General features: G+C 39.9%; 2 protein-coding genes across 2 annotated transcripts in view; one reads left to right on the forward strand and one right to left on the reverse strand.

The window, feature by feature from the left end:
• The window catches only part of thop1 (thimet oligopeptidase 1), a 155,468-nt gene that overhangs the window by 115,556 nt on the left and 25,489 nt on the right, over positions 1-14,423 (reverse strand). The window lies entirely within an intron of this gene.
• Positions 1-14,423, forward strand: part of LOC308290553 (small glutamine-rich tetratricopeptide repeat-containing protein alpha-like) — a 33,563-nt gene that overhangs the window by 8,043 nt on the left and 11,097 nt on the right. Inside the window, exons 4-8 of the mRNA XM_080732454.1 lie at positions 706-808; positions 3,853-3,952; positions 5,688-5,792; positions 13,077-13,212; positions 14,157-14,219. Of these exons, the coding sequence (XP_080588580.1) occupies positions 706-808; positions 3,853-3,952; positions 5,688-5,792; positions 13,077-13,212; positions 14,157-14,219 (507 nt within the window). The remainder of the gene's footprint in view (positions 1-705; positions 809-3,852; positions 3,953-5,687; positions 5,793-13,076; positions 13,213-14,156; positions 14,220-14,423) is intronic.

Here is a 14,423-nt window from a genome sequence, read left to right on the forward strand (position 1 = left end):
TCCCCCCCCAATTTTTTTTTTTTTTTTTAACTTTTTTATTTTTATTTATTTTATCATTTTTTTTCCCTCTTTTTTTAACTTTCTTTTTTCTTTTTTTTTTACTTTTTTTTTTTTTTTAACTAGATGTGAGCGGCCCGAAGGGCCGCGACCCTCTAGTTATTATTATTTTTTTAGCAATTTACAATGGCAGATGGTCTGGTGTCCAGGCTGTTAAAGTATGATGTTGTGTCCATGTTGATTGATTGATTGATTGATTGATTGATTGATTGATTGAAGACTTTATTGTCAGTTTGCATATACAAAGGTACAGTTTCATGACAGTACAGTTCACTGGTACAAGGTCTACTAAAAGGTGATCCTAGAAAAGGCTAAGCTTATTTCCATAGGAAACCATTGAAGTATCTCATATAACATTGAATGACAGACAGATAGAACACAGTACTATGCGGTAAATATAGTACAAAAAAAAGTAATTAAAAATAAAATAAACAGTGCAAAAATATACAGTAGATAAATACAATTGATTGAAGACTTTATTAGAAGTTTGCATGGAAAAAGGTACAGTTTCATGACGGTACAGTTCACTGGTACAAGGTCTACTAAAAGGAGATCCTAGAAAAGACTAAGCTTATTTCCATAGGAAGCATGTGTCCATGTTTTCAGGTTGAGGTGGTTACTGACTGATGTTGTGTCCGTGTGTTCCAGCTTCCTGCCCCTCCCCCCCAGGTGGAGCAGGAAAGCCCCGCCCCCAGAGTAGCCACGCCCACGGAACAACAGATCGCAGAGGCGGAGCTTCTCAAAACAGACGGTAATAACAACATGCTTTTACTCTGAAATATATTTTTTCAAAGGGATAGTTTATCCCCCCCCCCAAAAAAATATATTTTTTCATGAAGTAATCAATAGAAACAAGTCATTTTAGGGGTGAACCGTCCCTTTAATATGTGAGGGCCAATGAAGAGATAGAGGGACGGCGTCCCGATACGTCCTGATACATACACCCGTTCACTTAGATCAGCCAACACAGGGATGCTGACAGAACCCTCGCTAAAAACCCCAGGGCAAAAATCCACTCGTCCGAGACAGTTTGAGGATTATGCCAAATACCAGAGAGATGATCTTATTTTGTGTTTGTTTATTTATTTGTTGATTGATTGAGAGTTTTATTAGTAGTTTTGTACAGAAAACAGTTAATAATACAGTACAGTTAACAGTACAGTACATGTTCCATACAAATTTACTACCAAAGAAGGAATGTACCTGAGGAAAGTTATACACAACTTGTTTACACCAGGGTCCTTGTTCATCTTATTTTGTGTTAAAAAAATAAAAAGACATTTGAGAAGATTGGATTTTTTTTTCTTTGATGGGGAGATAGAGTAGTAGTTGTTAGACTGGTATGAAACTACAGTTTAATAATAAAACAAATGAGTGCACATGCACTAATGTGTTTGCTGCGCGCCCAGCCTCAGCCACCTCCAGTGGCCCCAAGACCCCTGGATTACATGTTCATTGGTTGGTTGTGTTATTGAACAGGAAATGACCAGATGAAAGTGGATGCTGATTGGTTGGTTGTGTTGTTGAACAGGAAATGACCAGATGAAAGTGGATGCTGATTGGTTGGTTGTGTTGTTGAACAGGAAATGACCAGATGAAAGTGGATGCTGATTGGTTGGTTGTGTTGTTGAACAGGAAATGACCAGATGAAAGTGGATGCTGATTGGTTGGTTGTGTTGTTGAACAGGAAATGACCAGATGAAAGTGGATGCTGATTGGTTGGTTGTGTTATTGAACAGGAAATGACCAGATGAAAGTGGATGCTGATTGGTTGGTTGTGTTATTGAACAGGAAATGACCAGATGAAAGTGGATGCTGATTGGTTGGTTGTGTTATTGAACAGGAAATGACCAGATGAAAGTGGACAGACAGGCTACTGACACACAAATGTAATGTTTTTTGGAGCGGTGAAAGCGCTCCCAATGAACAGGTATATCCGTGGGTATGTGGCTGGCTGGCTGGCTGTGTCCGTCCGTCCGTAGTCTGGCAATACCTTGAGTGGCCACACACACTTAAAGGAGGGGCGCTGTTTTGTGCAGGCCAGGCACACTCACCACTCACTCACAGGCACAGTTTACACTCACTCACTCACTCACATAGGGTACAGCTGCTCAAATTCACCGCTCCACTTCGAACCGAGGTTTGATTTTTTATTTTAGCGGCTAGTATTAAGGCACCTTCAAAGTATCCTTTTATTTAATTTTTAGATTTTATTATGCGACGATGTTTTTAATTTATTACTTTTCACTAATGAACTGCTGCAAGTCCGAGGAGCACTGACGCGTGATTATGGATCCCACTGGGAAAGATGGATAACCACGCCCCGGACTCATTTTTGAAGCTTTTGATTGGCTGAACCGGACGTAGGGAGCGCTTTGTTGTAGTCACTTGGACCGCACGAGGTGCACCAAAACCCAATTATCATTGCGTTTACCGTGCGCAAATAGAACGATTGCATTCACCACGGCTTCGTAACTCTTCATAACACCACGGCTGCCCGCTCTTCGCGGCCACTCGCGCCTGCGGTGCTCGGTCGCGAAGAGCAGGACCAAGGTCCGCTGGCCTTCGCGCCCCTTGCAATGTCGTGGACAATAACTGTGAAAACGAGCGCTCTATGCCATTTCCATCCATCTTTCCCAGTGGAATCCATAATCAGGCAGCACTGACACATGAATTTCACCCTTTTCTTACTGTGATGTATTTTTAAGGTGTGACAATATTAAGCATTTCTGATTCTGGTTGGTTGTGTTGTTTCACAGGAAATGACCAGATGAAAGTGGATGCTGATTAGGGATGTTAATCGACGCATTATTTGCGAATCGACGCGTCGCGGCCGAAAATCGACGCGTCGATCGACTTTTTTTCACTTTTTTTTTCTCCCCCGCTATACTAATACTAAGCTGCAGCTGAGAGGAGACCAGTGCAGACCACAACGGGCAACGGTGCATTACTTTAAGCAACACAACTTGCAGCAGCACCCACCAGAACTTGCATCAAAGCCCTAATAATAATTATAGTAAACAATTGCTCTTCCTTGCGGTAGCATGGAGTCTGTTCTCTATAGACTAGAAGCGGACTGAGTGACAAAGTCCATGTATGAAACCGTTCCGTTGTGGGAGCGCTCAGGCTTGCATTGTTTGGTCTGCCTCGCTGGCTCGCACTCCACGCCCGACGCGTCGCATTAACGGCGAGTAGTGTATTTATTTTGTGTTGTGTTTTATTGTCAATCTTGACAAAATCACTGCACACGAGGCGACGTTGCCATTAAATAAGCGAGCTTTCGTGGGTCAGCAAGCATGCATGCAAAGGCAGGAGGTAAACAACACATCCAGTCAGCGCGCACTGCTATGACGCAGCACACGAACAGACTGTTTCTCAACCAGTAGTCCGCGGACCTGACCAGCGCCGCATGCATGCGAATCTGCGCTCCATGCATGCAACACAGACATTCACTCGTCCCCGACACAGACACACACACACACACACACACACACACACACACACACACACACCGGTCCTCTCACATTTGGAAAACATTGACGCTTATAATGAACAAGCGATTAAAACATTTTTGGGGGGAAAACTTATATAAAAATAATAATAATAATAAAAAAAAAAAAAAAAACTTCGATTTTTCGACTCGTACTTTTTGAGTCGCGGTGAGCGTGAGTCGATCGACGCGTCGATTTTCGTTTTTTTTTTCACATCCCTAATGCTGATTGGTTGGTTGTGTTATTGAACAGGAAATGACCAGATGAAAGTGGATGCTGATTGGTTGGTTGTGTTGTTTAACAGGAAATGACCAGATGAAAGTGGAGAACTTCTCGGCAGCAGTAGAGTTTTACTCCAAAGCCATCGCTCTCAACCCTCAGAACGCTGTCTATTACTGTAACAGGTAAATGGTGCATATATATAACGCCTTTATCCAAGGCGCTTTACATAGATTGTGCATTACATTCACCCATTCACACACACATTCATTACATTCACCCATTCACACACACATTCATTACATTCACCCATTCACCCCATTCACACACACACATTCATTACATTCTCACACACACACACACAAACACACACACACACACACACACACACACACACACACACACACACACACACACACACACACACACACACACATTCATTACATTCACCCATTCACACACACATTGACACACCGATGTCAGAGGAAACCATGCTCATCAGGAGCAGTTAGGGGTTCAGTAGTCTCGCATAGCCAGACAACTATTCCACAATCTCTGAATGCTACATAGAGTTTGGAACTACAGCTGCTGAACGGCGATTATCGGAAAGTAGCCACTGCTGCACTGAACTGTAGTCCCACTGGAAACATAACAGAAACACAATAGCACAGACAGTCATTATAATGAACTGTAGTCCCATTGGAAACATAACAAAACACACTAGCACAGACAGTCATTATAATGAACTGTAGTCCCATTGGAAACATAACAAACAAACTCGCACAGACAGTCATTCTAATGAACTGTAGTCCCATTGGAAACATAACAAACACACTAGCACAGACAGTCATTCTAATGAACTGTTAGTAGTCCCATTGGAAACATAACAGAAACACACTAGCAGTCGTTCTAATGAACTGTAGTCCCACTGGAAACATAACAGAAACACACTAGCAGTCGTTCTAATGAACTGTAGTCCCACTGGAAACATAACAGAAACACACTAGCAGTCGTTCTAATGAACTGTAGTCCCATTGGAAACATAACAGAAACACACTAGCACAGACAGTCATTCCAGCTGCATATTCTTATGAGTGTATAGGGTTAGAAAACACAGTGGAAGTAACACCAACAACACCAGAGAAAGACAAAATAACGCCCCCAAATATATTGAAAGGAGACAAACCCCCCGTTAGCCTCAGATCAGGAGGTTTTGTCGATGAGACCACAAAGGTCGGCGGCTGGAGAATCTTTTTTTTTTTTAATTTTTTATCCAATGATTTTGTAACCCATTTTTTCACCCAGTGTCAATTACCTAACCTGCAATCCTGGGCTCTGCTCTCCCTCTGCCGCGCCTGGGGAGAGCACACGTCCCCAGCACCCACAGCGTCCACCGGGGGGAATCGAACCCAGGACCTTCTAGCTGTGAGGAGACAGCGTTACCAACTGGAAACGGGCATTACCGTTCAAGAAAATATATTTTAAAATGTCATTTCTGCTAAGCAGCAAGCTAAACATGCTTATATGATTTTTATGTATATAATGATAAATGTGTGCGATGTGAGACTGAAACGGAAGTGACGAGGAGGCTTCACTTCCGCTTCATCTCGCACTCACCGTTTCTATTCTGGTTTACCAGACTGTATGCCGGGAGCATTTGACCAAATCGCAGAGGCAACAGTCTGGCCACGCAAGACTAACAAGCTCACAACGTGTTGCGAAGCGTGGTGAGCAAATGGTCCGCCCCAGGATAATGAATGTTGGGGATGTTTTGATTATCGTGATAATATCATAAATCACAATTTCTTTGGTCACAATAATCGCTGTGTGAATGTGAAACATTGTCGTATACATGCAAAAGATCTGTATACATGCACTCCATTTACCTGTGTGTGTGTGTGTGTGTGTGTGTGTGTGTAGGGCTGCAGCCTACAGTAAACTAGGGAACTATGCAGGAGCCGTGCAGGACTGTGAACTGGCCATCGGCATCGACCCGACCTACAGCAAGGCCTACGGACGCATGGGGTAGGACTTTATTAATATAACTACACCTACAGGATGGGGTAGGACTTTATTATAACTACACCTACAGGATGGGGTAGGACTTTATTATAACTACACCTACAGTAGGACTTTATTAATATAACTACACCTACAGCAAGGCCTACGGACGCATGGGGTAGGACTTTATTATAACTACACCTACAGGATGGGGTAGGACTTTATTATAACTACACCTACAGTAGGACTTAATTAATATAACTACACCTACAGCAAGGCCTACGGACGCATGGGGTAGGACTTTATTAATATAACTACACCTACAGCAAGGCCTACGGACGCATGGGGTAGGACTTTATTAATATAACTACACCTACAGCAAGGCCTACGGACGCATGGGGTAGGACTTTATTAATATAACTACACCTACAGGATGGGGTAGGACTTTATTATAACTACACCTACAGGATGGGGTAGGACTTTATTATAACTACACCTACAGTAGGACTTTATTAATATAACTACACCTACAGCAAGGCCTACGGACGCATGGGGTAGGACTTTATTATAACTACACCTACAGGATGGGGTAGGACTTTATTATAACTACACCTACAGTAGGACTTTATTAATATAACTACACCTACAGCAAGGCCTACGGACGCATGGGGTAGGACTTTATTAATATAACTACACCTACAGCAAGGCCTACGGACACATGGGGTAGGACTTTATTATTATAACTACACCTACAGCAAGGCCTACGGACACATGGGGTAGGACTTTATTAATACAACTACACCTACAGCAAGGCCTACGGACGCATGGGGTAGGACTTTATTAATATAACTACACCTACAGCATGGGGTAGGACTTTATTAATACAACTACACCTACAGCAAGGTCTACGGACGCATGGGGTAGGACTTTATTAATACAACTACACCTACAGCAAGGCCTACGGACGCATGGGGTAGGACTTTATTAATATAACTACACCTACAGCAAGGCCTACGGACACATGGGGTAGGACTTTATTAATACAACTACACCTACAGCAAGGCCTACGGACGCATGGGGTAGGACTTTATTAATATAACTACACCTACAGCATGGGGTAGGACTTTATTAATACAACTACACCTACAGCAAGGTCTACGGACGCATGGGGTAGGACTTTATTAATACAACTACACCTACAGCAAGGCCTACGGACGCATGGGGTAGGACTTTATTAATATAACTACACCTACAGCATGGGGTAGGACTTTATTAATACAACTACACCTACAGCAAGGCCTACGGACGCATGGGGTAGGACTTTATTAATACAACTACACCTACAGCAAGGCCTACGGACGCATGGGGTAGGACTTTATTATAACTACACCTACAGCAAGGCCTACGGACGCATGGGGTAGGACTTAATTATAACTACACCTACAGCAAGGCCTACGGACGCATGGGGTAGGACTTTATTATAACTACACCCACAGCAAGGCCTACGGACACATGGGGTAGGACTTTATTAATATAACTACACCTACAGCAAGGCCTACGGACGCATGGGGTAGGACTTTATTAATATAACTACACCTACAGTATGGGGTAGGACTTTATTAATATAACTACACCTACAGTATGGGGCAGGACTTTATTATTATAACTACACCTACAGTATGGGGTAGGACTTTATTATTATAACTACACCTACAGTATGGGGTAGGACTTTATTAATATAACTACACCTACAGCAAGGTCTACGGACGCATGGGGTAGGACTTTATTAATATAACTACACCTACAGTATGGGGTAGGACTTTATTAATATAACTACACCTACAGTATGGGGTAGGACTTTATTATTATAACTACACCTACAGTATGGGGTAGGACTTTATTATTATAACTACACCTACAGTATGGGGTAGGACTTTATTAATATAACTACACCTACAGCAAGGCCTACGGACGCATGGGGTAGGACTTTATTAATATAACTACACCTACAGTATGGGGTAGGACTTTATTAATATAACTACACCTACAGTATGGGGTAGGACTTTATTATTATAACTACACCTACAGTATGGGGTAGGACTTTATTATTATAACTACACCTACAGTATGGGGTAGGACTTTATTAATATAACTACACCTACAGCAAGGCCTACGGACGCATGGGGTAGGACTTTATTAATATAGCTACACCTACAGGATGGGGTAGGACTTTATTAATATAACTACACCTACAGCATGGGGTAGGACTTTATTTTTACTACACCTACAGTAGGACTTTATTATAACTACACCTACAGTAGGACTTTATTAATATAACTACACCTACAGCAAGGCCTACGGACGCATGGGGTAGGACTTTATTAATATAACTACACCTACAGCAAGGCCTACGGACGCATGGGGTAGGACTTTATTAATATAACTACACCTACAGCAAGGCCTACGGACGCATGGGGTAGGACTTTATTATAACTACACCTTAGGGTGGATCTTAAATTACCTTTTTTAGATTTTCTTGAGTCTCACCCCCCAATTATGTTCCAATGTACAAAAAACTGCTTTGGTTAAAATTTGGTTGAATTTCAAGCATATTTAGAGGTAGCTCAATCAAGTCAAAGATTGTACATTTTATTGGTCAAAATCGAATTGCACTGCAGGCACATTTAAGTTATATATTACACATTATTCTTATACTAAGCACAGAAATTATATTTTTTAAGCTTACAAATCTAAACACAAATCTGATTACATGTTTGTCATATGTCAAACCAGAATTAATGTATTGTAGGAAATAGCAAAGCAAAGAATGACAAATTGCTATTTTTCATTTAACGTGCACAATGACATGTCTTTATTGCACACTCTTCAATCATACTCACAACACACAACAAGTACACAGCCCCACTTCCTTGTTTACCCCCAAAAACCCCGAAAGTCACTGCAGTATAGCAATTCAGTAGTTACTGATCAATTAAAGTTTGTTTACGGCTATCGGGATACTTGTGCCGATGGTTCTGCACAATTTGCAGCAAGTATTGGAGTTGGGACTCATCTTTAGTAATGAGACCACAATATTCTTGTATTAGGTCAACCCCACGCTCTGCATGATCATTGACAACATTCATTGCCTTCACTACAGCCAGAGCTTCTTGGTAGTCTACCCTGGGCTCCCACTCATCGGGATCAACGTCAAGGAAGTCATCTGGGAGATCCATCATTTTGAAAAGCACTTCAATGTTCTTCCTTGCAATTGTTCCAAGGTCAACAGTAATTCTCAGTTCATGATCTTCATTTCCATCTTTCATGGCTCTCACCATCAGCCTCTTCGTTTGCGCGCTCACTTGACTGTCAAACAATGCAAGTCCGACAATCTCTGGAGCAAAATACCATAAGTGATTGGAACACTTTTGAGAAGCAGCTTTAGACACCTCAGTATTTATTGATGAATATTCCAGCAACGATTTTAACAGCTGCCAAGTAATTTAATGGAGCGCTGACAGCAACAGGTGCCATCATCCATGCCTTCACATAATTGCAAACTGCAAAAATGCACAAATCCATGCATGCTTTTTCTTCCCTGAAGGTCAGTTTGAATTGGCCATGAAACATCCAGATCTTCATACAATAAATAACCTTTGCCATCCAACGGGCATGATGGGTAGCTCCTGGAGCTCTGAACCGGATACCTCGAGCAGCGAGGTATCCGGTTCATCAATAAATCCTGAGGTGTCTAAAGCTGCTTCTCAAAAGTTTTCCAATCACTTATGGTGAACAGGGGCATATGAAGAGAATTACTGTTGACCTTGGAACAATTGCAAGGAAGAACATTGAAGATTTTTTCCAAGGTGCTTTGAGTGGGAGCCCAGGGAGGACTACCAAGAAGCTCTGGCTGTAGCGAAGGCGATGAATGTTGTTAATGATCATGCAGAGTGTGGGGTTGACCTAATACAAGAATATTGTGGTCTCATTACTAAAGATGAGTCCCAACTCCAATACTTGCTGCAAATTGTGCAGAACTATCGGCACAAGTATCCCGATAGCCGTAAACAAACTTTAATTGATCAGTAACTACTGAATTGCTATACTGCAGTGACTTTCGGGGGTTTTGGGGGTAAACAAGGAAGTGGGGCTGTGTACTTGTTGTGTGTTGTGAGTATGATTGAAGAGTGTGCAATAAAGACATGTCATTGTGCACGTTAAATGAAAAATTGCAAATTGTCATTCTTTGCTTTGCTATTACCTACAATACATTAATTCTGGTTTGACATATGACAAACATGTAATCAGATTTGTGTTTAGATTTGTAAGCTTAAAAAATATCATTTATGTGCTTAGTATAAGAATAATGTGTAATGTATAACTTAAATGTGCCTGCAGTGCAATTCGATTTTGACCAATAAAATGTACAATCTTTGACTTGATTGAGCTACCTCTAAATATGCTTGAAATTCAACCAAATTTTAACCAAAGCAGTTTTTTGTACATTGGAACATAATTGGGGGGTGAGACTCAAGAAAATCAGAAAAAGGTCATTTAAGATCCACCCTACTACACCTACAGCAAGGCCTACGGACGCATGGGGTAGGACTTTATTATAACTACACCTACAGTAGGACTTTATTAATATAACTACACCTACAGTAGGACTTTATTATAACTACACCTACAGTAGGACTTTATTATAACTACACCTACAGTAGGACTTTATTATAACTACACCTACAGTAGGACTTTATTAATATAACTACACCTACAGTAGGACTTTATTATAACTACACCTACAGTAGGACTTTATTAATATAACTACACCTACAGTAGGACTTTATTAATACAGGATGGGGTAGGACTTTATTAATATAGCTACACCTACAGTAGGACTTTATTAATACAGGATGGGGTAGGACTTTATTAATATAACTACACCTACAGTAGGACTTTATTAATACAGGATGGGGTAGGACTTTATTAATATAACTACACCTACAGTAGGACTTTATTAATATAACTACACCTACAGTAGGACTTTATTATAACTACACCTACAGTAGGACTTTATTAATATAGCTACACCTACAGTAGGACTTTATTAATATAGCTACACCTACAGTAGGACTTTATTAATACAGGATGGGGTAGGACTTTATTAATATAGCTACACCTACAGTAGGACTTTATTAATACAGGATGGGGTAGGACTTTATTAATATAGCTACACCTACAGTAGGACTTTATTAATATAACTACACCTACAGTAGGACTTTATTAATATAACTACACCTACAGTAGGACTTTATTAATATAACTACACCTACAGTAGGACTTTATTATAACTACACCTACAGTAGGACTTTATTATAACTACACCTACAGTAGGACTTTATTATAACTACACCTACAGTAGGACTTTATTATAACTACACCTACAGTAGGACTTTATTAATATAACTACACCTACAGTAGGACTTTATTATAACTACACCTACAGTAGGACTTTATTATAACTACACCTACAGTAGGACTTTATTAATATAACTACACCTACAGTAGGACTTTATTAATATAACTACACCTACAGTAGGACTTTATTAATATAACTACACCTACAGTAGGACTTTATTAATATAACTACACCTACAGTAGGACTTTATTAATATAACTACACCTACAGTAGGACTTTATTAATATAACTACACCTACAGTAGGACTTTATTATAACTACACCTACAGTAGGACTTTATTATAACTACACCTACAGTAGGACTTTATTAATATAACTACACCTACAGTAGGACTTTATTAATATAACTACACCTACAGTAGGACTTTATTAATATAACTACACCTACAGTAGGACTTTATTAATATAACTACACCTACAGTAGGACTTTATTAATATAACTACACCTACAGTAGGACTTTATTAATATAACTACACCTACAGTAGGACTTTATTAATATAACTACACCTACAGTAGGACTTTATTAATACAGGATGGGGTAGGACTTTATTAATATAACTACACCTACAGTAGGACTTTATTAATACAGGATGGGGTAGGACTTTATTAATATAGCTACACCTACAGTAGGACTTTATTAATACAGGATGGGGTAGGACTTTATTAATATAGCTACACCTACAGTAGGACTTTATTAATACAGGATGGGGTAGGACTTTATTAATATAACTACACCTACAGTAGGACTTTATTAATACAGGATGGGGTAGGACTTTATTAATATAACTACACCTACAGTAGGACTTTATTAATATAGCTACACCTACAGTAGGACTTTATTAATACAGGATGGGGTAGGACTTTATTAATATAACTACACCTACAGTAAGACTTTATTAATACAGGATGGGGTAGGACTTTATTAATATAACTACACCTACAGTAGGACTTTATTAATACAGGATGGGGTAGGACTTTATTAATATAGCTACACCTACAGTAGGACTTTATTAATACAGGATGGGGTAGGACTTTATTAATATAACTACACCTACAGTAGGACTTTATTAATACAGGATGGGGTAGGACTTTATTAATATAACTACACCTACAGTAGGACTTTATTAATACAGGATGGGGTAGGACTTTATTAATATAGCTACACCTACAGTAGGACTTTATTATAACTTTATTAATACAGGATGGGGTAGGACTTTATTAATATAGCTACACCTACAGTAGGACTTTATTATAACTTTATTAATACAGGATGGGGTAGGACTTTATGGTATTATAACTACACCTACAGGATGGGGTAGGACTTTATTAATATAGCTACACCTACAGTAGGACTTTATTATGACTTTATTAATACAGGATGGGGTAGGACTTTATTAATATAACTATTACTACAGCAAGGCCTAGGGCAAATCGCAGATCTGTCATTTTCACCAGTTTGGGTCCCAAGAAAAAGGTCTGATTTCTCTTTCGGGTCTTGTAACTGCACACTGAATCAGTGAACTACTATAATGTGTATATATTAATGTATTATATATTATTGTTATGTATGTTTATTACAGCCTGGCTCTGGCCAGCCTCAACAAACACACTGAAGCAGTGAACTACTATAATGTATTATATTAATGTAATTATAACTATATTTATTACAGGTGAACAGTGAACTACTATAATGTGTATTATATATTAATGTTATGTATGTTTATTACAGCTTGGCTCTGGCCAGCCTCAACAAACACACTGAAGCAGTAAACTACTATAATGTATTATTATATTAATATTAATGTAACTATAACTATATGTATTACAGCTTGGCTCTGGCCAGTCTCAACAAACACACTGAAGCAGTGAACTACTATAAGAAAGCTCTGGAGCTGGACCCTGACAACGACACCTACAAATCCAACCTGAGGATCGCTGAGACCAAGATGGAGACGCAGAGTCCTGTAAGATCTGTTCTAGATCTGTAAGATCTGTTTAAACTAACCAGAGGACTGTAAGATCTGTTCTAGATCTGTAAGATCTGTTAAAACTCTACCCAGAGTCCTGTAAGATCTGTTCTAGATCTGTAAGATCTGTTAAAACTCTACCCAGAGTCCTGTAAGATCTGTTCTAGATCTGTAAGATCTGTTAAAACTCTACCCAGAGTCCTGTAAGATCTGTTCTAGATCTGTAAGATCTGTTTAAACTAACCAGAGGGCTGTAAGATCTGTTCTAGATCTGTAAGATCTGTTTAAACTAACCAGAGGGCTGTAAGATCTGTTCTAGATCTGTAAGATCTGTTTAAACTAACCAGAGGGCTGTAAGATCTGTTCTAGATCTGTAAGATCTGTTTAAACTAACTAGAGGGCTGTAAGATCTGTTCTAGATCTGTAAGATCACTGTTAAAACTAACCAGAGGACTGTAAGATCTGTTAAAACTAACCAGAGGACTGTAAGATCTGTTTAAAATATAACCTGAGGACTGTAAGATCTGTTAAAACTCTAACCTGAGGACTGTAAGATTGATGGTCTAGATCACTGTTTAAAACAGATCTTTAAGATCTGTTCTGGATCTCTTTAAAACACATATGTAAGATCATCCTAGATCTGTTTAAACTAAATCTAACCTGAGGACTGTAAGATCTATTCTAGATCTGTTTAAACTTGAACCCTGAGTCCTGTGAGAGATTCTCAACCTTATCAGTTTCCTCTAGTTGGATATGTGTCATCACGACCCCCTTTGACCCACCTGCCATGGTGTGTGTTTGTTTTGTGTCGCAGACAGCAGGGATGATGACTTCACTTCCCAATGTATGAATGAATGAATGAATGAAAGCGATTTGAGCATTTGGAAAAGCGCTATAAAATGCAATTCATTATTATGGTGCGTGTTTGTTTTGTGTTGCAGACAGCAGGGATGGGTGGGGTGGACCTGGCCGGCCTGCTCGGCAACCCAGGATTCATGAACATGGTGAGGAATAAGTCCTTATGGCGGCGCCCGCTGGCCTGGTGGTCAAGGCGCATACCACATACTAGGCTATGATGCCTGCTGGCGACCTTTGCCGCATGTCGTTCCCCATCTCTCTCCCCATTTCCTGTCAGCCTACTGTCCTATCAAAATAAAGGCATAAAAAGCCCAAAAACAAATCTTTAAAAAAAAAAAAGGAATAAGTCC

This window comes from Nannobrachium achirus (genome assembly GCF_963921795.1).
Source record: "Nannobrachium achirus genome assembly, chromosome: 1".
Classification (NCBI taxonomy): domain Eukaryota; kingdom Metazoa; phylum Chordata; class Actinopteri; order Myctophiformes; family Myctophidae; genus Nannobrachium; species Nannobrachium achirus.